General features: G+C 40.7%; 1 protein-coding gene across 3 annotated transcripts; it reads right to left on the reverse strand.

The window, feature by feature from the left end:
* Positions 1 to 1,292: 1,292 nt before the first annotated feature.
* LOC146666088 (nipped-B-like protein B) lies at positions 1,293 to 24,205 on the reverse strand. Of its 3 annotated transcripts, none has more exons than XM_085413904.1 (46): positions 24,057 to 24,205; positions 22,662 to 22,808; positions 22,080 to 22,245; positions 21,722 to 21,822; positions 19,120 to 19,228; positions 18,878 to 19,026; positions 18,475 to 18,605; positions 17,728 to 17,818; positions 17,068 to 17,592; positions 15,489 to 16,964; positions 14,075 to 14,257; positions 13,735 to 13,806; positions 13,540 to 13,629; positions 13,350 to 13,450; positions 13,139 to 13,225; positions 12,824 to 13,055; positions 12,203 to 12,354; positions 12,019 to 12,099; positions 11,797 to 11,897; positions 11,574 to 11,703; positions 11,377 to 11,459; positions 11,110 to 11,242; positions 10,874 to 11,017; positions 10,702 to 10,788; positions 10,373 to 10,590; positions 10,177 to 10,279; positions 9,981 to 10,079; positions 9,613 to 9,759; positions 9,005 to 9,139; positions 8,800 to 8,898; positions 8,629 to 8,682; positions 8,411 to 8,519; positions 8,178 to 8,314; positions 7,922 to 8,062; positions 7,729 to 7,822; positions 6,725 to 6,879; positions 6,440 to 6,530; positions 6,132 to 6,305; positions 5,825 to 6,015; positions 5,579 to 5,686; positions 5,116 to 5,316; positions 4,836 to 4,982; positions 4,391 to 4,737; positions 4,129 to 4,303; positions 3,753 to 3,941; positions 1,293 to 2,281 (listed from the first exon to the last, which is right to left on the reverse strand). In XM_085413904.1, exons 2-46 carry the CDS (start codon positions 22,723 to 22,725, stop codon positions 1,922 to 1,924), a joined length of 7,962 nt encoding a protein of 2,653 aa, XP_085270030.1. In that variant the 5' UTR covers positions 22,726 to 22,808; positions 24,057 to 24,205; the 3' UTR covers positions 1,293 to 1,921. The 3 variants fall into 3 exon arrangements, with proteins under 3 accessions (XP_085270030.1, XP_085270028.1, XP_085270029.1); XM_085413902.1 differs by having other exon boundaries at positions 21,692 to 21,822; XM_085413903.1 differs by having other exon boundaries at positions 21,692 to 21,822; positions 23,942 to 24,094.
* Between the last annotated feature and the right edge of the window lie 783 nt (positions 24,206 to 24,988).

The following is a 24,988-nucleotide window of genomic DNA, read 5'->3' on the forward strand; positions in this document are numbered from 1 at the left end:
GCCTTGAGGCGACTGCTGTTGTGATTTGGCGCTATATAAATAAAATTGAATTGAATTGAATTGACACATGGCATGTATCTCATGCATGGATTTTGTGGGATTTTCCCACACAACCATCTCTAGGGTTTACAGAGAATGGTCCAAAAAAGACAAAAAAAATCCAGCAAGCGGCAGTTCTCGGGGCAAAAATGCCTTGTTGATCCCAGAGGTCAGATGACAGGCTAGACTGCTTTGAGTCGAAAACAAGGCAACAGTCACCGTAATAGCAACTCCTTACAACCAAGCTGTGCAGAAGAAGATCTCTGAATTCACTGAAATCTGAAGCACATGAACAGTGGCAGAAGATCACACCAGGTGCCACTCCTGCCAGCTAAACACAGAAAACTGATACTACACTTCACCACAACTCGACAAAAGAAGACTGAAAACATGTTACCTGGTCTGATTAGTTTCAATTTCTTATGGTAAGAATTTAGGGTAAACAACATAAATAAACACCCATCCTGCACTGTATCAACAGTTCAGCCTGCTGGTGCTGTAATGGTGTGAGGGATATTTTCTTGGTACACTTTAGGTCCCTTAGTATCAACTGAGCATAATTTAAGCACCACAGCCTACCTGATTATTGTTGCTGACCATCTATCTCTTTATTATCACAGTGTACCCATCTTTTGATGGCTGCTTTCGCCAGAATAACACAACAGGCCACAAAGCTCAAATAATCTCAAACTGGTTTCTTGAACATGACAGTGAGTTTACTGTACTAAAACGGCCTTCACAGTCACCAGATCTCAATCCAATAGGGCACCTTTGGGATGCAGTGCCAAGAAATCTTCAGCAACTGTGTGACACTGTCAATACGGATCAAAATATCTGAGGAATGTTTCCAGCTCCTTGTTGAATCTTTGCCCCCCCCCCAAATTAAAGCACTTCTGAAGGCAAAAAGGGGGTAAACTCAGTGGTAGAAAGGTGTACGTAAAAAAACTGCATATACCTATTAGTATGATTATATTTACACTAATACTTATAAAACACACAAGCTCGTTAGACAGGAACAAAGTGCCCACAGCAGATTAAAAATTCGTACCTTTTATGACAAATTTTGCTCAATAAATTGAACGTGGTAACATATTATGAATCATTGACAGATGAGTTTAATCTTTCTGTCACATGGGCTTATGTGCCTTTTTGAAATTAACTTCATAGAATCACTTCTATTTATCTGGGAAAATAAAAACCAAGCACATTACACGGTCTGATGCCTGCAGGAGAAAAAAACGCAAACAAGGAACAAAGATGTAAGAAAAATTTATTGCAGTATTTATTCCATCAGAAGAGCAGGCGCTCACTCTTTTTTGTTCCTCTGTGCTCTATAACATCAAAAATCTATATTAAAAACAATAATGGCACAGATACTGCACTTGTCTGAACATAAATAAATTATATCAAAGATAGTCCATTATAGAATGAAGGTAATAAACAAAAATGTCTAAACAGGAGAAAAACGAAAGTTAGAAGTTGTGGAAGTTCAGGTCAAGTGAATAAATCCATCTGGTGCTAGTTTAAATTCAAAAACCACTTTATTAAGAACATCATCAATACACTAATTTCCAACATTCACTTTGTTTTTTTTTTTTTACAGAATTATGTTCAGATATAAACACGTTTTTTTAGTTCATCTATAATACAGTGGGAGTAAAAATCAAACAACCAAGTTGCTGCACAACAGCGAAGGAACTCCCACACAATGTTTTCCTAAACATTTCCTTCTTGTCTTTTTCTTGCCTTTGAACACGTGTGTATTTAGACAGACGTGTTTACAACACTCTTCCACCACCAGGACGTTAATCTAACTTCTGTGTATGTAACATATTGGATCCATAGTGTTGAGCTGTGCAAGATGTTTCACTAATCTCTTTGATTAACTCTTAGTCCCCTCCTTGGCAGCATACAGCGCCCGTAATGTCTGTGCCACTTTGTTCGTGAGCTTCTGTCCGCTTGTCAAAGAGATTTTCTTGCAAATAATGTCCGACTCCTTGATATTGTCAACCCAAGGCACCTTTTTGCGGCCGTCCCGTTTCTTTGCGACAGCCCAGGATCCAGAGTAAGATCCAGTCATCCAGTGTATACTGTAGCCATTTCTGGTCTTCTGGACAACCCTGGCAATCTGCGGTCTGTCTTTGTATTTGCGACAGTAGATGGCTACGATGTCCATTACCTCTACTGTCTCGTTCATGTTACCTGAATCCTCTGCACAGTCTCCACCTTTCCTTGGCTTTCGCTGTGAATGACAGGCAGTGTCAGAAACTCTTATTTATGTGGGGATAATACGTTAATGGATATGCTGTAGATACAATGCACTGTTAAACACTGAAAATCATTCTTCACGTCTGTTGTTTGTAAACATTAATATAAATGTACAGTACAACTTTGTAATATTGGCGGTGTTGAAGTAATCTACTGTAATTTATTTGGTTATGCTTTGCAGGGTTTAAGTACAGTGATCTGCCCTGTGGCTAAGTTCCTGCTGTATAAGTATGCTGCTAATCGAATGCACTTTAAAGCTGATCGTCAGCAAATTTGAGCACCTTTGTAAAAGCAGAGGTTTTAGCTGTTTTCTGCTCTAGAGCATTCAGATGTGTGTTAACATAGCGTCACATAGTGCCATGGACATTCCAGCAAAATCACCCCAAGGTCAGATTGTGCAATCCTTAAGAGAAACTGCAAAAAAATCCAAAAGCTACATCTCAGACTCTACAGGCCAGTAGAAAGTTAAATGTTAAAGTTCATTAGCCAAAAGACTAAACAAGTACTGCTTGTTTAGAAGGGTTCCCAGAAGAAAGCCTCATCTCTCTAAAAAGAACACGGCCGCAGGGCTTAGATTTGCAAAACTGCATCTGAACAAACCACAAGACTCCTGGAACAATGTCCTTTGGACAGATGATGCCAAAGTGGAGATATTTGTTCATAATGCACAGCACCATGTTTGATGAAAACTAAGTGAGGATTTAGGTTTTGCAGCTACAGGATCTGGACACCTTGCCGTCGACAATGAACTCTTCTTTATAACAAAGTATTCTAGAGTCAAATGTGAGGTTGTCTGTCTGGCAGCTGACAGCAGCTTGGCTCAAACTGGGTCATACAACAGGGCGATGATCCTGAGCACATTAGTAGAAAAAGAATGAAAAAGAAAAGAATTGCGGTGCTGTAACGGTCCAGTCAAATTGCAGACCTCAGCCTGACTGAAATGCTGTGCCGGGACCTTAAAAGAGCTGCGTCTAAATGAATGCCTGCAAACCTCAATGAACTGAAGTAATGTTTGGGCCAAAACTCTTTCATAAAAATGTAAGAGGCTGATAAAATCACACAGAGTTATTGCTGTGTTATTGCTAAGTTATTGCTGCTAAAGGTGGTTCTACAAGGTGTTGAATCATGGGGTGTTTTTCACAGGACTCCAGTCTGCTGAAAGCCCTCTTTTACACATGATTTTTATATCTATAATATTTGTCTGACCTCTGTAGAAGTGCTCAAATCATAACACTGTACATACTAACATTACCATAAGCCCCTCTCTACAGAGGAAAATCCAATAAATGTTCAATGGTGTGGGCGTCTTTATGTGTATGCATGCAATAAAAGTCAGTTTGCTTCAATCTGTCATTTTCTGGCACTTTTAACCCAGCATAACAAACACCACCACATATTTCCAGCATTGTAGCAGATACCATGAGGAAAACAAATAAAGTTCTTACAGCAGGGGGATCTTCATCCTCGCTCTCCTCATCATCTGTCTCCACTGGAGCTGCATGATTACTGTGGTTGTGGTTTCGGGGTTTTGGACCCCTCAGCAGTGAAGTAATGGCTTTGTTTCTGGCATTGGCATTTGCTTCACCGTCCTCGTCCTCTTCATCCCGATCCAAATGATCCATTAGAACCTTGAACTAAGAAATTGAAGGCAGAAAAAATGTAATAATGATCATTTCTACCCTGCACGTGTTTTACAAACAAGGACAAACAGTTTCTCGGACAGAAAACCAATAAGACTTCCCGTCATTATTACATGCAGACTAACGGACACAGCTACTGCTTATGTTTCCAAACGGAGACACGAGTATATTGAAAGCTTACATCCAAATACTGTTTTGCAATGTTCTTCTTGGCCTCGTAGCTGAGATCTGTGTTGGCCAGATCACTCCTTAGGTAATCCAGTGTCTGACTAGGGTTGAAGTGCACCTTAGATTTCCTGTTCACTGTCTTGTCATATACTTTGGCAGACTCTGTCGGTGAATACTTCTGGATTTTGCTGTAACACAAACAAAATTGCTCAGTAAAGTGATTTGCATTGCTCACAAAGAGATAATAAAAGATTAACATTTTCTCCGAGGCCCACCTGTCCGAGAAGCCGTACAGATTCTTCAAATGCTGTTTGAGCACCAGCAGCAGCAAAATGCCCTGTGACGCACTAGCAAACTCCAGCAGAGGTTTGGTGTTTTCAGGCAGACGGTCCATCACTGCGTCCTCATCGTCCAGGTCAGAGTCGGAATCGGAACCCTTTTTCCTCTGCACTACATCTTCCTCCTCGTCACTGCTGCTGGATGTGCTGCTGCTTTCATCATCCTTTTCATCATCGTCGTCGTCATCAGAGCTGTAGCTCTTCCTGCGAGAATGCTTCTTCTTTTTCTTTTTCTTATTCATCTTCATCTTCTTTTCATGCCTTATAGGCTCTTTCTGTAAACACTGCACAAATGACAAAAGAAAGGTCAGATATGCATCTTCTCTTGAGCACAGCGACCAAGCATAACAACTGATAAACAAAACTAGACAAAGCTTTGCACCTCTTTAAATGACTGGAGCAAGTTGCTACCAGAGACAGACAGGGTAATGTCTATATGATGCATGATGAAAAGAGGTTCCTCCTGGGTCTGATAAGGGAAGCAGGCCAAGTTATCTGCTATGAACAGCAGCATGTTCACCTCTGTTTTCTGCAGGAGACAAAGTCAAAAACGCACATTTTTAAATAACAAACAGGTGTAATTGCTCTTCTGAGGGCAAATACAGCAACCTAAATATCTCCTGACAAAGGCCAATCGTGCCAAAGTAAAGAGATGAACTTACAGAGCTGTCGTCAAACAGGTTGAGCAGGGAAATTAGAAAAGCCCGTCTATGTTGGCGGTTCCCACGGACCATGGTGTAGAGATGAGAGCAGAGAGCCGAGTCGGAGTCGTCGTGACGGAAACCACGAATGACAGCGTGTTTGGATCCATTTATGGCCTGTTGCACCTGATAAGACATCTTCAGCCCTGCGACAGCCTTCATCTGCAAACCCCCCCCCCAAAAAACAGTGAGATAACTCATTAGGTGGGCACGTTAAATGATGACATTTGAAATACAATTTATTTTTAAAGCCTGAGTTTTTTAAGCAAGGTGTGAGTTAAAAAAACAAAAACAAATTGCAGAATGTAATAATAATATAAAAGTATTAGATGTAAATACATTTATTACACAGAAAGTTCTATTTTCCCACCTTTTTTTACACTTTCACATTTTTCCAGTTGTCAAAAACCACAAGCCAACTCACATGAATAAAGCCTGAGTATTTTTTGTCGATCTCCACCAGCTGCTGATCGGCCTTGTTCTTCATTGTTGGCTCCGGGTCTGTTCCCATAGCGATCAAGTAGGGCACACACTGAAACAACAATTTACAATTTACGAGTATGCAAACTGCAAAACATAAAAAATAAATTTCAAAAACCCACCTAAAAAAATATTCAGAAAATGTAAATAAACCTTATCAGGCTATACTGATGTAAGACTGTGAACACACCTGTACAGGGTGAATGAGGCCCTGACTAAGAGTCAGGGTGATGACACTCAAGGCAAAGTGCCGAACTGTGGACTGCGAGTGGAAGAAGGACTCCAGAACCTGCTTTAAATAAATCTGCATTATGGAGCTGCTCATGCCTGATGAGATGTCCCCCATTTCCTTGAGATCCTCTTGCTTGGCTTTATTCTTCCCTGAAGAAGCAAAAACATCAGCCTGGTGAGTGCGCAGGTGTCACGTTAAGTGGCTGCCATGTTTCACTGCATGTGCATGGATAACAATGGACGTGAGCTGGAACTGTTAAACTCACATTCACGGTCAGCCTCCTGCATTCGAGAGTCCTCCTCCTGCAGGTATGTCTGCAGGTTTTTGAGGACCTGGATCTTCAAATTGACTGAACTGTTCTCGTCCGACAGGATGCTGTTATAAAGAACCTTCAACTCCTGCACAAACATGAGCTCTGGGTGCATGATGAACTGAAACCCTTGGAAGAGAGGAATTGATTTAAAATACAGATTTACAAAGAAAACAAAAGTCAAAGTTAAAAGAAAGCTGTAAACATTAAGTGACACTATAAACACATCTATACGAGCCTTTTCTGAGGTGTAGGATATATACCTAAACCTATGATTGCCTTGATCTGGACCTCCTCCTCTTCGTGAGTAGTGAAATACAGCAGAAGCTCCAACACTTTGTCCTTGATGACAATCTAAGAAACAAAGAGACCCAGCAATCAAAATAGCTCTTGCAGTCTTCATTCACATTCATTCATGCTGGGTACCCTTCATGCTGAAACTCTGCCTCCCAGTCTCAAAACAGGTCGATCTTTCATGAGTTAAGAGAATTTCTTAACAACAACTCCATGGAGCCACTACAACATTCAAGCGAAGGGCCAGGGTTTACCTTGTTAGCACCTTTGAACTCTTCTTGATCGAAATCAAAGTGTCGACACAGAGCCCCCACAGTGAAGAGCGAGCGCAGAAGAGTGGGTTTGTTAGCAGCCAGGGTGGAGCTGGTGGGATCCTCTTGGTGCTGTGTCTTGAGTTTTGCTAACGCTCCTATAAGATAACACAAACAGTCAAGTGAGCTTTAATGTGAAGTAATAAGTCGAACGACTGCATTTCCTTATATAGTTTAGGTTTTCACAGAGCTTTTCATTTCAGGAGAATTTTTATTATCCACCAATTTGTACCTTTTCTGCTTTATTTCACAGTAGAAATGCCTTTGAAACAAAAAACTCAAGCATTAAGTGACAGTTCAGCATAAAGTGGAACACATCACGGTGAGGTTCTCAGAGACAAAAACAAAGACATGAAACAAGTAGGCAACGATTCCTTAGTAACAGTTCACAGACTAGCAACAACCCTTTTAAACCTGTAAAAAGGAGCTCACAACTAACTAGCTTTTGAGAGGAGAAAAAAAAATCATAATATCAGCCATCATCCTTTTTCTTTCTGGCTGCTTATGGATCCACAGCGACAGAGGAAAGGCTGTGATCTACTGACTGAAATCATAACATTGTGTTTTGTGCATCAGCTTGGCACAAACTCATAACTGGCTTAAAGTACTGGCTCTATTAATACCTGATATTGATAATTTGTCGATATTTTGTTACTAACATTTATAACAGCCGATGACTGACAATTTAAAAGCAAGCAGGAGAGAGAACAAACACATTTTAACCATGTTGATGTTGGATAGTTTGCCCACCAGAGGGCACTCTGCAACTTCCCTATTGGCAAAGGTTTTCTGAGTCACAAAGAAAACAACCAGCTCGTCTGAGAGTGTGTGTTTGTTTTTAAACTCCACTGTCATATTAGATTAGTAAGGACTCTTAAATAACTGAACACAACAAATGTTTGGGAAATGTGGTTGTGTTTTGTCTTAAAAAAAGAAAAAATCCTTACCATAGTACCGATTAAAACAAGCCCAAACAAACTTGTAGTTGTGTGTGACCTTGTTCACGATAGCACCAAGACAGCTCACACAGTGTTGCACAACCTGGGGAGCACAAAAGGATGTATCAGAACAACTGTCTCACACGCTGTTTGTGGTTTTTAAAGCTACCTCTGAAAGCAGCGAGTTGCAAACGAGACCTACCGTCATGCCGTATTTGATGATAAGCTTCATTAGGTCTTCTTCGATGGTAGTGAGGAAAGTCGCACTCGGGTGTTCCATCAGAGGCACGACCAGCTCCAGGATCTTAGCCACGTTGCATATCACCATGAAGTCGTTCTGACTCTGACAGATGACAGCACAAAAACACATGGCAGCTTCACTGTCCAGGTCCATGTTTAGCTTGCCTGTGAGTATCTCAAACATTCGAAAAATAAAAAAAAACTATCACAGTACTTACATTGCACTTGGTGGTCAGGTAGGGCTGCATAGTCATGGCATGCTTAACCATTAACTCTGCCCTGATTTTACTAAACAGGTAGAGAGTGGTGATGCACGCTACCAGACGACCTGAGCTGACCCCTTTGTCCTCACAATCTGAGACACAAACACAACAGGGTTATTATCTGTAATAAGACTTTTAGAAGCAAATACACACCTATGTTTGTTCTTTTTTTAGCAAAATACATTTACCCGCAAGAGACTCCTCATATTTTAGTATATGTTCCACTAGATTGTCCACTAGCTGAACACAAGCCTTCCCTGCAGGTTTGTACGAAGCATCCTCCTCTGATTTCAGCAGCTAAAAAGAAAAAAAAAAAAGAAAAATGACCCAACACAGTAATTAAAAAGAGTGCCAAATGAAAAAATGCAGACAAGCAGCTTCTGAGACAGCAACAAAGTCAACTAACATTTTGGAGAAGCTGCTCAAACCAGTCGTAGCCTGAGTCTTTACATGCCAACACCTGGAATAAAAAACAAAAAACAAAAAAAAACAAACACACAAGTTAGTTCATTTTACTTATTTAAATAAGATCACTTTTTGTTTTTTTGTTTCTCCCTTTTGTCCTGATAATACACACCACGTCTGTGATGTTCAGGATCTTTCTGGTCATGGCTTCTTTGTCGTGGCTCGGCGTCGGGGAGAACCAGAGTTTCTGGAATGTCTCATTCACCAGTTTCTGCAGAGGAAAAGATGTTTAGTTAGACACACTGTATATGAACGCTACTTCCAACAGTCGACTGTAAAAATGTACATTAAACAAAAACAACAACAAAAACACCAGCCTTGATCCCTTCCTCATCGTTGACCCTCCGGATCATCTTCACGCACATCTCGGTGATCTTGTGGAAGTCTGGCTGCTCTAGACAAATATCCCTCATGATCTTAATGACTCTTTTTCTCACACTGATGCCTGTGTCCTGACAAAGACGAAGGAACAACTGAACATTAGTTTCCTTTTGTTGTGACTTATGGAGTAAATCCAAAAGTATTACCTATCCAGTGTGTGTGTGTGTGTGTGTGTGTGTGTGTGTGTGTGTGTGTGTGTGTGTGTGTGTGTGTGTGTGTGTGTGTATGTATGTATATATATATATATATATATAAAACACTGAAAATGATAGATAAATATAATGGCAAACAGGAAGAATAAGAGAAAATAATAACAGAAATATATTCCTGCAGTTCTTCACTTGATCTTTAGGTGGCACTGTAGGAAAAAAATGTTTTAAACTCTTATGAACTTTTGTATTTTGAATTAAACTTTCCAGGACAAATTTCTCTTTACAAACCCATAAAAGAACACATGTTGTGATTAAAGTAAATCTAGACTTTAGCACATCAATAGGTTAACACTCATGTAGTTAAAGGACTGGAGGAAAGAAGAAGAAGTTACCAGTATCCTTTCAATGAGCATGTCATAGTACTGCTCAATGAGCTCAGGTCGACTTAGCACAAAACGGCCGAGGAGCTCCACAGCAGCCTCTCGCACACTGGTGGAGTTGTCCATGAGGCGACAATGAACCCCACGTTGCATGTCCAGCTTAAAAAAATAAAGAAGGAAAATTAGTTTAGGACAGTGACAGGACAGAACTATAGCTATCAATCTCTGTGGCATCGAGCCATGAGCAGCACGTTAGCAAGGCAGCATTTACAGCTCTGGTGCTCAGTTGCGGACAAATCTGCACAGTCACAACAGCTGAAACACGTTCTGTGTCAGACAAGCTGCAAGAGCCAAGTAGCAGTCGATACTGAATGACCTACCCGTGCCAGGATACTTGGATCTACAGCCACTACTTCAGAGAGACACTTCATAGCTTTAGTTCTGACTGCAATAGCACTCTCTCCCAGCACTCTCAGGATCTAGTTTGAAGCCATAGAGAGAAAAAAATTAATGACAGCTGACACAATATAAACAGTCACTGGTGTTTAAGCTAATTCAAGCTAATGATCATCTTACCTGTGATAAATAAATATCAAAGCTTTGTGCAAACGGCCTCATGGAGGCCAGATATCTAACAATCAGACAGGAGTCGTTGTAGTTTATTGTGTCAGAGTTCATCCTGAAAGAAAAGTCGAGAGGATCGTTTACTATAAGGATGAGAGGACAAACGAGCAATGTGGCGAAGTAGTGTCGTGAGTGAAGCACTATTTACCTCAGGGAACTGAAATGCGATGTTGACGTCTTGACGGCCTTGCGGAGGAATTTCTTCCTTGCCTCCGCCTTCTGCATGATCTCGGCGGTCGAGTCAACATCCCTGGAATGATGGTGACCTTTCAAGTCCTCGTCGTCCTCACTTTGAGACTTCATTGCCTTTTCTGCCTCACTTGTAATGTCCCTGAACCACTGGGCAATATAAAACTTCCTAGCAAACTGGATGAAACAAACACATAAATATATAAGGGCAGAGTATAATACATCTTTTTAAAACACGAAAGCAGTTCCGTAGATTTTAGTTCATGAAAAATCAAGTTAAAAACACACCACCAATGATGGATCCGTCTCAATGTTCTCATCTAGGTAGCCGAGCAAAGCCTTCTGTAGTTTTGGTATCTCGTTGCTGCCTTCAGTCTGTGAAAAAATGCCAAAAGCATTTTAAAAGCAGATCGACATCTTGGTTGGTTTTTTATCTGTTAAACAAATTCTGTTAGTCTACCTCTCTGAGGATGCGGTCAATAGCCTTTTGGTCCATCTTGCTAGTGACAGCATCTTTACGCAGACGGGAAGCGACAGTGCCAAGGTAGTCCAGCGATGCCACCCTAAGTGCCATTTCTGTCTGCTTGTTACTGAACTGGTGCACCTGGAACACAAGACAAGGAGGAGAAATGTCATAAGAAAACCAAACATCTGCAACTTTTTCCTAGTGGGCAGATGACGAGTGGTGACACTCACCAGCAACCGGCCCAGTAAACTCAGGAGCAGCTCAGCAGCAGGCCACTCAGGCTTGTTAACTGTAGACAGCAGGTCATGAACAAAGTTCTCAAACAGCGGCCTGTAATCCTCCTCTCCCTGTTTACTGCCACACCTGAAACATGCAGAGTACTTACAGAATAGCAACACATGCAGTGCATCTTATTCCACAGAAAAAGATACAACATATAAGGAGTCACAGTCACACAGACATGACAGGTTATAGCAAGAGTAGGAACAATGACTTACTTCTTGAGGAACACAGATAAGAAGTTCTGAGCTGTCCTCATGGCAGTTTCATAAGAGTTTGTAATAAGAACATCTTTATCCACCTAGACAATAAATACCCAATAAAAAACAGTTTTAGCATTTCTTAAAATACATGTTTTGGGTATTTATTGAAGGCAAATATGGTTTTAAAAAATCTATTAAAACCTTAATGTCACCTTCTTATTGTGCTCATCCTCTGTCTCTTTCTCAGAGGGAAGGTGGACCACACACTGGATGAGCTGAAGAACAAGGGCTGTGACCATCTGGATATACAAAGGTTCTCCATCTGAGTCACTGCTGTTCAGCCTGGGGAGTATGAGACATCAGTGTCCTTATGTTACACTGGGGGCCTCAATAAACATCTGATATTGAGCAAATATTTACTCTGGTTGTAGTTACCTGAAATTCCTCAGGCTGCGTTTACTAGTCGGCAGTCTGGCCAGGGAGGTGAAAATCTCTTCAAGAATGAGCTGCCTGTGCTTCTTGTAATGAGAAAACACCTACACGAGAGTCAAACAAGAAACAACCGCATCAAAATACACCAGTCCAGACGTCACACTGAAGCATCCCATCAAAAACTTAATCCAAATCAATTTCAGAAGCACCTATAGTAATACTCACCGCAGTCACTAGTGTGATGGCACATAACTGCAGTTCACTAACATTCTCCACAAAAAATGGTGTAATGCCAAGGGTGGACACCTAAAAGATGGGCACAAAAGCAGTGAGATATGAGTTAACTCAACAGCCAAGGTGACATGAGGACACAAATCTGAGTGATGTGAAGGCAGATTCAAAACTGCACCTGCAGAATTGTGGTGTCAGTAAGCAGCTGGATTTCAAGGAGCTCAGAGATGCTGCTGATGATATCGCACACTTTGTTGTAGAGCAGGACTACCACCTTCTGTTTGTGGGTAGAACATTTGGCTCTCTTGGACTTTGAAGTATGCATGCCACCTGGGTGAGGAAGATCCGATAAATAAACAAGAATAAATTATTTAAACAAAAAACCCCAGAAGTAATATGTTAGAATTTCTCAGATATTCTGACACAATCTTTAGATTCAAATCCAGGGTCTTAACATCAGCTGATAAGAAATACTTGATGTTACAGCCCACAATGTACCGTATGTTACATGGGAGGAACTTTGGTAAAGGTAAATGCATTAGTTTTAGATTTAAAATGATTTGTGGCCAAAAGGAGGACAAGAGAATTTGAAATGTATAAAAAAACTTCTATTAGTCACACCAAAAGTCACTGGCTTTATTATCAAGCACTACCAAAATACCGTAAGAAATTCAAGTAAGTAAAGTTTTAAAAACTCCTAAATGCTAAAATACACACATTTTTTTAATCTCTTGGAAATCATGATTATTGCTGTACGTGTTAAAACAGCTAAAAAGAACGTAATAAAACTGTGGCTGACCTCCGTGGGGATCCACTCTGTAGACTGGGTCATACTGAGGGTACAAAGAGTTTTGCAGATGGAACTTGGTGTACTGCAGCACCCTCTCAATCACATCTTCTATATAAACAGCCTTTGGCATGTGCGGAGACGTCATTATGTTGAGTGCAGTCAAACAAGCATCGGCCGACTTGGTCACTCGCTCCATGATGAGGTTGCGCCACAACCGCTCCTCATCCATGGAGTCATTACCCTATGATTCAGTTTTTTAAAAAAGGAAATAAATTTCACATTTTGTGCCTGAACAGCATAACTAAGATCAGGCTGAGAACTTACATGGTTCATTAGTGTAGAAAGTTTGACGCTGTCCTGAATGTTCCTCTCCAAAATATTCAAAAACTTCACCAGTTTACTAGAAGAAAACTGCAGAAAAAAATAATTGGTTACTTTAACCGTACAGTAGGTGTCATTTAAGGTTGTTTACAATGACAAAATGCTGTCACCATGAGTGTAACAATTTAACACTGCAAGAACATGTCCTTCTCACCTTGTTAGAGATGCCCATAGCTTTAATCTTAGCAGAATCGCTGCCCAGCTCACTCAGCTGCTGCTTTCCAAGTAAGAGCTCTTGAGGTATTTCATCATCATCTGGCACAGAGTTACAATGTCACTATTTTTTAATGTGACACTCGATAAATGTCAAAGAGTCTGAAAACAGCAGAGTAAATCATAACTACCTGCGGCAGTGAGGTCCACATCTTCGAGATTCTCAAGAACGCTGTCAATATTCGATGCAAATCTCTTAAATGTGGAGGAGTCCATCATCTCTGTTAGATTAACGTCATTGAGAACTGATTAATACAAATACATTATGTTTTAATAAAATTAATTATGAATTAATTATAAAAGAATTCAAAGTGCCAGGTCAATACCCTCTGGTGTCAACTTGGAATCATAAATCTTCCTGTTTTTCAGTTTATCCTTTTTCTTCTGCTTTCTGGCAACTAAACACACACACACACAATAGTACCCAAATCAGCAGCAGCAACAACCAACCCTCAAGCCATCAACAGAGAAACAAATTGATGTTGTATTCTACACACCCCAGGAACTGGAATGACCAATTATTTTAAATAACGATAATCTGAATGACAGGACAGCTGTAATCTAATCAAAAAGTGAAAGCACGGGCTTCACTGGCCACCACATTATTTGATTATCCACTTATCCACTGGTAAGCGTATGCAAAAAAAATAAAAATAAAAATCTGACCATCACTCAGGCTCGGTGGGAGAGAGCCTTCATCTGAATCTTCATCTCTCCAGTCGCGCTGACGGCTACCAGACCCTCGGCGAGCGTTATGAAAACCTCCACTTCGACGGTGTTCTCCAGAACCTCTTCTCTCTTCATGCTTCCACGTCTTATCGTGGTCTTTCTTTTTCTTTTTCCTTGCATCTAAAAAAACAACAACAGAGAAGAGTACACGTTGAGACAGCATCTGCATTGTAAAGTTACTGCTTTACATGCAATTAGGGCTATAATTTATAATTAGGTCTAATTTTTAGGAAAAAGTTACATTTTTGTAATTTTGCTTTTGCACACCAACACTGGTGACTTTAACTCAAACAGTCAAGGTGTGACTGAAGTGCACACTTTGAGCTGTAATCCAAGAGGTTTTGTAAAAGTACTGCATTAACTCCATTGTTAGAGGGTCAAAAGTTATTGGACAAACTAATACAAATGTAAAAATAAGGATTGTTTTTAATACTTGAAAAGACTCTGCAGTCTAAAGGTTTTATTGTCATTCTGACAGGTTTTGTTTTGTTTTTCCCGCCTAATGATGGCGTCTTTCTCTCATTACTCTTTGGACCTCATGCTAAGTTCCAATTAAAAGCTACCAAATTCAAGTTAAGTACTTGGGAGTTAGACATTTTATCTGATTCATCTGTCATTAAATAACAAGGGAACTGGCTTCTTCTGGCCACGAACCTGCTTTTATTTCAACTGTCCACTTGCTTTTGAGCCTCTGAAAATAGAGGACTATGTATAAAAATGGCCATAATTCCTAAAAAATTCATGTAATACTTTTGTTAAATACTGGTTTGACTTAAAATGCACAATAGTGGTGCACAAAGAAAACAAAAAAAATGCATCACTGTCAAAATACTGTAAATAAATAAAAGGAAATTCCATCAGAAGTAGAGACAGTAAAGCACTTTGGTAGATTTTACAGAATTCCCATGTGCTCTTCTAAAAACTTGCAATTTTTAAGGCCTAACATTATCACTAATTTAACTGTAATTGAGATTAAACATGCTTCAATAGTGGCCTGGACAAGTGGGCAGCAGACACTTTAACAATATTAAACAAAAACAGATAGAAAAGCAAGTGTAACACACTACAAAAGGATGAACACAATTGCCAGAACACATGCAATGCTCAAGGTCAAAACAGGAACAATTTCAATTAAATTTCTGTGCAACTTTAAGAGGAAGCACATCCACCAGGAGTAATATTTTCTCTTGAACTGAACCATAGCAACAGGTACTGACTATTTCAAGTCCTTATGCAGATCGTGGAAAAAATGAGCAGCATTTTTAGAAGCTACTGTGGGAGCAGAGGCGATACATGATTTCAGTTTTTACACGACTGAGAACATGAGATTATAAAAGGCAGCGATACTCACGCTCATTGTCAGAGTCTTCATCGTCATCCTTGTCTTGGTCATCATCCGAGGCCAACTCAGCATATTTGGATCTCTTGCTAATCATACTGTGGCTTCGCTTGTTTGTCCTCTCACAAAATGACCAGTTCCTGGATCTGGAGCCGTGCGCGTTCCTGCTTTCCTTAATGATCTTTTTCACCTCATCAACGCTGAGTTTTTTAACCACGACAACGGGTTTAGCTCCTTTGTTTAAGTTATCTACCAATGAGACTCTCTCCAGCCTTACTCGCGGTTCGCTCCAGCCTTCTACTAGTTTATTTGGGGGATCTTTATCTTTTCCATCTCGTTTCAATTTAGGAATCACAAAGTTCTTCAGGGTCCCTGACTTGCCACCCAGCAGGTACGAGGGGAATTCGCTCGGTTTGGCCTCAAAGGACTGACGTTTGTCTCCAGCTTGGCACTTAATGTTGCCGTCCTCGCTTGTCTTTTGGTCCTTATTTTGGGGATTTTTAAGGCTGGAATTGCCTGTCCTCTGTCGACTATTGGGGTCAGCTGATTTTTTGCTTCCATCGTGCTTTAGTCTGGTGCTGTCAGGTTTAGTATGCGGGTCAGCTAAGTTTCGACTGCAGTTTTCTCTTAACATCTTCTGTTTCCTGTCCCTGTCCTTGGCTTTGTCTCTCTCTTTCTCTTTTTCTATGTGTCTGTCTTTGTCCCTGTCTCTCTCTTTTTCTATGTTTTTTTCTTTGTCCCTGTCTCTCTCTTTCTCTTTGTGTCTGTCTTTGTCCCTGTCTCTCTCCTTCTCTTTTTCTATGTTTCTCTCTTTGTCCCTGTCTCTTGCTCTATCTCTATCCTTGTGTCTTTCTCTGTCCTTATCCCTGTCTCTATCCCTGCCTTTGTCTTCTCCATGTCTCGAGCGCTCTGTCTTGCTCGTGTTTTTTGGGGTGTCGGGTCGGTTTTCAAGCATTCGGTGGCTGTTGTGATTCTTTTCCTCTTTGTGGCGTGACTTTGAATGCTTGTCAAGTTTCTGCCGTGAGGGGTCTGGCCTTCTGTCATCTGACGGTCCCTTGCTGCTGTCACTTTTGTCGTCATGTCTGTGTTTTGATTCACGCTGGCTTTCCTGCTTCTGTTTATACATTTCCGGTTGTCCATCTGAGCCAGACTTCTGGAGAGTGTCAGCATGCTGCTTGATGATCCCAGGTCTGTCATCACCAACCCTTTTGACCTTTCCATCGGGGTTTGACTTCAGACGACGTAGGTGATCCTCACACAGCGGCTGTGATTCCAAGACCACTACAGGCTGTCCTATTACTCTGCCAGCTTGCTGTAGATCGATACTGACCATCAAAGCAGGCCGACTGGCACCATTACTTGCAGCATTCGTCTTCTTGGGTGTCATCTTGCTGACACTGTTGCCCCCATGAATGGCAGCCCCATCATTTGACTCTGTCCCGGGTTCCTGGGGATAGGAGTCTTGTTTCCGTTTCTTCAGCGGCTTGTCTGAAAGAAAGAACACTACAACTTAGCACCTCTACACAAACAACCTAACAGATGAGAAAAACATGCTAAGAAGCACAGGGGAAAAACAAACACAGATTTTCACCTTTGTCCTGAACTTCTTTAGACCATCGTTCTCGGTCACTGGCTGACTCGCGTTCTATCCTCTCAATCTCTGCAAGTGTGTCTATCTCTGTATCATCAAAGGAAACTCTGCCAGTGACACCAGTTTCAATGGTATTTGACCGCACAGCAGCCTGTTGACAGTTTGCTTGATCGTCAGCTCCTAACTTGTTTGGAACTTCCTGGGCAGGTTTTGATAACTGGTTATTATTATTATTATTGATCATAACTGTTTCATGGTCCAATTCCATATGTGCCTCAGGGGGAAGCTCCTCAGATTGATCCACGTCTTGAACCTTTACTCTGGACAGTTTTAAGGTCAGCTTGGTCGAGTCTTTTGGTGAACTAACTATATCGTACAAGGCATTTTTTTCCATCGGATCACTTTCTTCTTTACTCCTCTCCTTATGTTTCTTCTTGCGATCAGACGAGGTGAGGATTTGGTCAGGCGGTGCACCTTGTGGCACATCAGCTGGAGGCGACTGCATTATGAGGGAAGGCCTAGACCCTGCAGAAACACAAAGTATTTGATGGAATTGTGAAGACCACAGATTTAAGCCAAACGTGATTTCTGTAGCAGTGTATTAGGTTTTTTTGCGAAGACACAAAAATGAAGAATTAACTTGTTGCTAAGGCAGCATACTTTGTACAGTCTCTTCACTCCCAGCTGGAGAACATGCCGACTGTGGGGATCTCACTGAAAATGCAGCAGCCTTCATTGGAGAATCATGCTCCTATTGAAACACAAGACATTTCTTATTATTTTAACAGTCAGCTAGATGTAAGAGTCACCAGACACGATACAATATTTTTCTGATTTTTTATATTTTGGGATATCCCGAGTATTGCAATAACACATATTGTGATTTATCACCTTTTTCAACTGCAAATTACATCCTCAAAGTTAACCTTTGTCAATATCTGCTTTATCCAATAATTTACCTTACTTTAGTTGTGACAAAATTAGATTGTTAAGCACACACTGCCATAAATGTTGCCATAAGATGGGCTCAGTCTGCTTTCAGTCTGTGACTGAATGGGATCAAGTTAACTGTCCTGTTTTTACTCATTAGTTGACCCATTAGCTTGCTCTGAATTAGTCGGTAGCGTTGTCAAGCTAAATGTGTCTAGTGCTGGGTAGTTTTTTGGTTGAGCTGATTTAATCGAAGTTTGCTCAGCTAGCATCATCTCATCTGCATGAGACGAACCATTTTGTTTATAGTATTTCCAGAGTATTTTAATTTATTAAGTCAAATATCAATATTTGGTCTCCCTGTATTGATGCAATAATGCCATGTAAAATATCCCAACACTGTGCTCTATTTATTTTTTCACCCACGCCTAGTTTGAGCTGAGGTCCAGTTCATGATATCTTGAATTTCCACATTACCTCATTTCCCAGTCTGTGAGCCACGTTCATGTAGTCTTCATCTGAGCCCAGTCTTGCATTGTGATTCGATAAATCAGTTGATAGATGTCCAGAGACTTTGCTGTCATGGATATTTCTCAAGCCACTCGTAACTGAAACGAAAATGAAATTAAAATTCTAGTTAGATATTTGCTCATTTTCTCACCACTTAACGGTGTATATAAGTTAATAATGTTATTAGGGATCAGTTAAGTAATTTGCATACAACCAGCTAGGTCTATCCAAGTCACCATGTGCACTGTTACTGGTTGCTGAAGTACACAAATGCACATAAAACTTCAGTTTGCTATTTTCTGTCGTTACTAAAAGCAATTCGACATGCAGCTTATGTGATACTTTTCTCTTGACCAAACATTACACTCACCTTGCTGAGCGTGTTGGTGTTGGGAATAACTGGGTGGATTGTACTGCATGTAGTCCGCGGGACTCTGGGGTGTGTAGGGACTAGGTATAGGGCTGTTCTGCTGGGGTACAAAGCGTGGCCCTGAACCAGACTGCGGTGATGTAAAGCATCTGCAGATGAGGAAAGCAAAGGAAAAGAAGCCTTAGCTGAGGAATACATGCCTCTGATTTTCATCATCAGACAATACGGTGGCACTGCTTTACCCAGAGGGGCTCTGAGGGACAGTGGTTTGCTGATAGTTTGAGGCTGGACTCCCATGGACCTGATTCTGAGTAATCTTATACTGCTGCACTATTGGCTGCAGCATTACACCTATGAGATAAAGACAACAACAAAAGTTAGACACATATCAAACAAGAAGCTCAGCATGTGCATTTCTCCAGCTAAACCAAGCCTGCCTACTGAGTAGGAATACTGGGTTCACTATATTATAATATAAAGCAGGTTATTTTTCTCATTCCAGGATATTAAGTCTATAATAAGTCTTAGCAAATAAGTATTTTATAAATTATCCTGATCCTGTTTAAACATAATAATATATATTTTCTCTACCACTGAGGCATGAGGAAGAAAGTTGCAACATTAAATATGCAGGATGAAAAACTGTGTTAAAGACAACATTTCAGATGCAAAATAAAGTGAACACTTAATACAACAGGTCTGCTACAATCTTGCCCATCCTTTTCCATTAACCATGCAGGAAAGGTGTCCATTCCAGTCTGCGATCATTTTGAGGGCATGTTTAGTGATGGTGGTTGCATTACACAAAACATGGTTTCACAGTCCTAACAGTGGGGTGATCGTCTCATAATGCAAGTTTGTTTGCAATGTCAGAGCGTTTGGTACTAAACTGCAGGAGCAGCATTATATTTTCAAGTAATGAAAATCAAATCTGACAAAGTGAATTTCAGAGTGACGAAGAAAGAGGTTAGTATGGCGAGAATAAACCAAAGCGGGAGGCTATGTACATTATCATCCATTAGCATTAAATGATGCTTGACTCCACATTTTTACGGGCTGTGAGTGTGGTCATTACCACAAACACTTGTTTACTTTTTCTTGTTTTCATTTTGCATTTGCCACTGTCCTCAATAATGATGCCTAAATGTTTGCTTTAATATTATTATAATATTATTAATAATTGCTACAATTACCACCTGTGACTGTGAGATATTGCGGCTGTTCCTATAATAATAAAACTTTCCCAAGCTAAAGCCAAAGCCAAATATGAAAATGTCTATGGCAATGAGCAATCTAGCCGATGACAACAAAACAAACAGAGCTAGGCTGTTTCTCTCTCTGGCTGTAAATTTTTTTGACAGATCCTATTTATTATTAATTCCAGAGACCCGAATTATATTAGGGTGAATAAACATCAACAGGTATTTTTTAACCTAATGAAGACATCAAAAAATAGTGTTCTGTTTTTGTTTGTTTTTTTAATTATCTGAGTTTATAACCAATATGAAGATAGATTTAAAGGGCTTTTTCACACAAGTCCCAACGAAGAGCTTAACCTCTAATGGGAAGCCAGATTTTGAGACATTTGTCTACCAGATTTATACAGCTACTGCAATCCACTAGAAACAAATGAAAAGATAAAAATTCCCTACTTTAAATAATCAACAGACCTGGATAGAAGAAACAGTCTCTGTAAAAAAAAAAAAAAAACTAATTAAAGGATGTGCTAAACAATAAAATTGTATAAAAGATATTTCTTTGGTCCTATAGCTTAGACCTTTAATGTAGTTTCACTTGACAAGCTAAAGATTCCTGGTTTGACCCCAGAAGGAGACACAAAACCCTTTGAGGTTTGCATCTGGCAAATAAAAACAATCAAAAAATTCTGCCAAATTAAACATCCGGAGCTACCCACTGTGGTGAGCCCTTGCAAATAAGGGAACATAGCTTCATTTAAAGACTAGGACTTTAAAGACTAAAGTCTTTAAAGACTTTAAAGACTAGGAGATAAAAGAGCCAGGATCTGTCCAAACAACTAGGTGAAGATGCCTTGTGACTGCCGAAACTGATTTAAGACAATTATTTTATGCACGCTGTAGGCAATTGACTAGAAAGCTGGTCACCAAAACAAAGAATAGCCCTGTTTTTGTTGTTAGTTACGAGACAGCGCAAACCTGGCCATCCCACGACAAACACAAAACTTACTGGACCATTACTGTTGTTGATCAAGTGATTAAGATAACTTCTTCAAATTCCATACAGGGGCTGTTTTTCACTTTCTACAGGCTGATCTATCGGTGCAAAGGGCAAATACACAAGTATCTGTAGTTAACATTAGCATTTGTCCTCACCTTTTGTGCTGAAACAATGTAACCGCCAATGCTCACCCATTAAAACTAAACCTGCATTTATACAAAAACTCGGCAACACACTTGCCAGTGGTTTCCATATTTGTCTTGCCACTCCCTAGTATGTCTTACAAGGGGGGAAAAAACAAAACAAAAAACATCAATGACAGCTCAGTTCTTGTAATCAGCGCGATGCAATCCAGCAGTAACAGTGTGAATAGTTGCACTTTCCTGTAACAGGCTAAAATGCTTATTCTGTGTGGTGTGGTGATTCCAGAGTTTCCTCCTGTGGTGACAATGACTGCAGTGTGGGAATCACACAGGATGAAACAAGGCCTAAGTAGCACATCCAGCAAAAGATATGCTCAGGTGAATAATTAAGCTAAACTAAGGTACCCGCAGAGAGAAAGCATGCAGCAAGATCAACTGCAGAGTCAACAGCAATGTCTCAGTGTCTCCTCCTTACCACCCAGAACCTTGTGCTGGGTTTGCATACTTTTGTCCCTGAAGATTTTGGGATTCCTGGACAGCAAAGTTTGTAGGAGCATTGGCATGTCGCCCTCGGGTTCATCGTTGCCCAAGTTGTCCTTCAACTCTCTGGAAAATAAACATAAGAACAATCTATGTTACAGGTAAGAGCCACCTATTCCCAAAAGCCAGCTACTGTAATGTGCTCACTGGCATTAAATTGGCAATACCCGACTATAGTACTGAGCTAAACAGTCATTACTCTGAAATAACACACTGTCAGGGCAATAGTTTATGTGCAATTCAAAAATAATTTAAGAGTTAAAAAAACAAAAAAACAAAACAGTACTGCAGCGAGGTATGAAAGATCAGCGAGTGAAACTTACATGTGTTCGGTGGAAACCTGGTTAAGGCTATGCGCCAGCTGAGTCACTAGACTCTCGTCTCGACACACCAGCAGGCTGCTGACCTCTTCTGAGATCCTTCCATTGTAGAGGAGGCTCTTAGCAGTGGTGGCAGGTAGGGGAGAAGGCAAAGGAAGCTGGTTCAACACTGAAAGGACAGTTAAAAGAAAATCATGGCATAAAACTGTACAGGGAAACGCCTGTAAGGATGCCCAACTTACATGCACTATGTAGAAGTAATGTAAAAGTAACACTTTGTTTGGCAATGCACTATTTAAATTTGCAGCAACATTCTAATCTGGATAAACAATCCAAAGGTTTCAGAATGTGTATTAAATGCAATGATGCACACAATATATTTTACATATGTTTCTTTTTTTCATTTCTGAAACTGATATAGGGCACATAAATCTATAACCTCTGAATTGACAATAACTAGTATTCAGGCGTTCTTATAACTACATGCCCAGTTAATTTCGGCCTGCTTGGCATTCAAGTAATCACTAGTCTTGCCTCATTTTAGTCTGAATTCTAGTGTTTAAGCTGTGATGATGTTGCACTTACAGTCTGTTAGGCTAGCAATTCCAGCAAGAGTAGTGATGGGAACATGAGGCATGTCACCATTCATGCTGAAGATGAGGTCAAGAGGTCGTGTCAATGCACAGGTTGGTCAATATCACCAATCGTCCTATATGTCACATCGCCAAAGTGCTGCAAAAGACAGAAAAAAAAGTGGCAACAAGACTGAATTAAGAAATGGCCCATTATTTTTACAGACAGCTATAGTGTACTTGCTCTGGGATGGGGATTAGAAATGGTATGAGTTCACGAGTGGGCATTATTACAGTGCCAGCATAACTGAATCTCTGAGGTACACGAGTCACACAGGCCCCACAACAAGCCTGGGCATGGCTTTATCAGTTATTGATTTAAGGCTCTGTTGGAAATGCTACCTTGCTCCCCGGTACAATTTCCCCTTATATATATACACAACTTGAGGATATGCAATCCAGTTGCGAAATTTCAACCTGCTCTAAATCGAAAATACAGTGAGAGCGGAAACACACCGGCAATCAACTACATTAGATCTCAAACGCACGTCGTGCACTGGCAAGTAGACTCGAGTGGTGACAGCTCTCATTTAATCACTCATTTAAAAAAAACACAATAAAGTGACACCTATTGTGTTTCTGTGTGTTGTTTTTGTGTCTCTGGCATCTTGAGCTTGCTTGTCCGTGTTTATACTTTCAGTTTCGCCGACGGAACATACAAAACAAAATCCAAAGGCGATTTAAAAAGAAAAAGCCACTGTTAGCTAATTATGTCTCAAAATTCTTCTTTTGTTTCAGAGCCAGTTAAGATTCCCGGGACTGCCCGGAAACAAAACAGAGACATTAGCTCGTCTTGACAACACTTATAACTACATTAATACTCTGTTGTTATTATTTTTGTTGTTTCATACCCTTGCTATGAGGAAGAGCGGAGCGACGACGTCTGTGAAAGTGACAAAAATGAACTCGCGGTTAGCCGGCTAGCAACAACTGAAGATGTAGCTAATGTATGCTAACTGGCTAGGTGTAGCCTTATCTGTAACTTGCATTAGCTAGCATCACCGGGAGTGCATCAAACCCGGTTAGCCGTGTGCTGCTTATTCGATATCGCTCTTTTTACCGCACGGGTCGCGTATCGCTTTAGATTAGCACTTCGCACTTGCTGTGGCCTTCATCGTCGCATCTCCAGCTATGAAAGTGGACCTCGGACTTGCCTAAGGAAGCGTAACCCCGACCCGACGCCAAGGAGGCAGGGGTACAAAGCACAGACCCCCCATCACAAATCAGAATTACCCCCTCGGCTGATTTCTGTAACGGCTCCCGGTGGCTGTCTGACGGCGGAAAACGCGCAGGGAGGTAAACAATCTGCCCGAAAAGAGGCTGTAACAGTTGAACCTAGCTTATTTACCTCTGGATGTGATGAGAAAGAGAAGTGGTTCTGGTGGAGAGAGGAGGAGGAGGAGGGGGAGGAGCAGGAGTAGGATGGCAGCTGGAGCAGGAGAAGAGTCTCTAGCTCCCTCTCCGTCCCACTGTTCAAACAGCTCCCTCGGAACTGACACATAATCCCTGGCTGGCTTTTCTTTTTTTTTTTACCCCTTCTTTCTCACGGCGGACATATCTGCCGTGAGGGGAGAGGAGCTTGGTTAGAGGCGATGCTAACGAGTATCAGGTCATTTTTCAGGACAAAAAATAAAAAAGGCTGATGGAGGGGAAATCAACAATTTACCCCCTACAGAGTGACCCTTAAGAAAAAGCCTTGAACTAACGCACTGTGTAACCTGTGTTTCATTATTGCTATCACAGAGCTTGTTATAATAATAATAATGTCTAGAGTTTTTTTTAAGCTTTCCCCATTATGCTGCACTTGTTTAAATAAAATGATGTGCTTTTCTGATGACTTTTTATTTTATTTTATATATATATATATATATATATATATATATATATATATATATATATATATATATATATATATATATATATATATTAGGGGTGCAACGATATTCGTATCGATATTGAACCGTTTGATACAGTGCTTTCGGTTCGGTACGCATATGTATCGAACAATACAACATTTGTAATTTATTTTATCAACTTTCCTCCCGACGATGCTGTCTGTGTTGAGCGCTCAGTGAATCTGCGTTCGACTACTCCGCCTAGGCTGCACTGTCGAGCGCAGATCCACTGAGCGCTCAACACAGACAGCATAGTCAGAAGGAAGAGCGCAGGGCAAGCTAGCAAGACACATGGACCTCCCCCACCCTCATTCAGATCTGGCGTTTGGAATTATTTTGGTTTTCATGTGACGTATGACCCTGAAGGTAAGCGAGTCATGGACTA

The sequence above is a fragment of the Rhamphochromis longiceps genome, linkage group LG7 (assembly GCF_057381845.1).
Source record: "Rhamphochromis longiceps isolate RC_006_pf linkage group LG7, R_longiceps_female_GT1.1, whole genome shotgun sequence".
Classification (NCBI taxonomy): domain Eukaryota; kingdom Metazoa; phylum Chordata; class Actinopteri; order Cichliformes; family Cichlidae; genus Rhamphochromis; species Rhamphochromis longiceps.

Coding starts and splice junctions, on each gene's coding strand:
- LOC146666088 (XM_085413902.1), bottom strand. CDS start 22,725: ATGAATGGTGACATGCCTCATGTTCCCATCACTACTCTTGCTGGAATT. Junction 11,704..11,796: donor CGCAGCCTGAGGAATTTCAG/GTAACTACAACC, acceptor CATACTCCCCAG/GCTGAACAGCAGTGACTCAG. Junction 7,823..7,921: donor TCATCAAATACGGCATGACG/GTAGGTCTCGTT, acceptor TGTGCTCCCCAG/GTTGTGCAACACTGTGTGAG.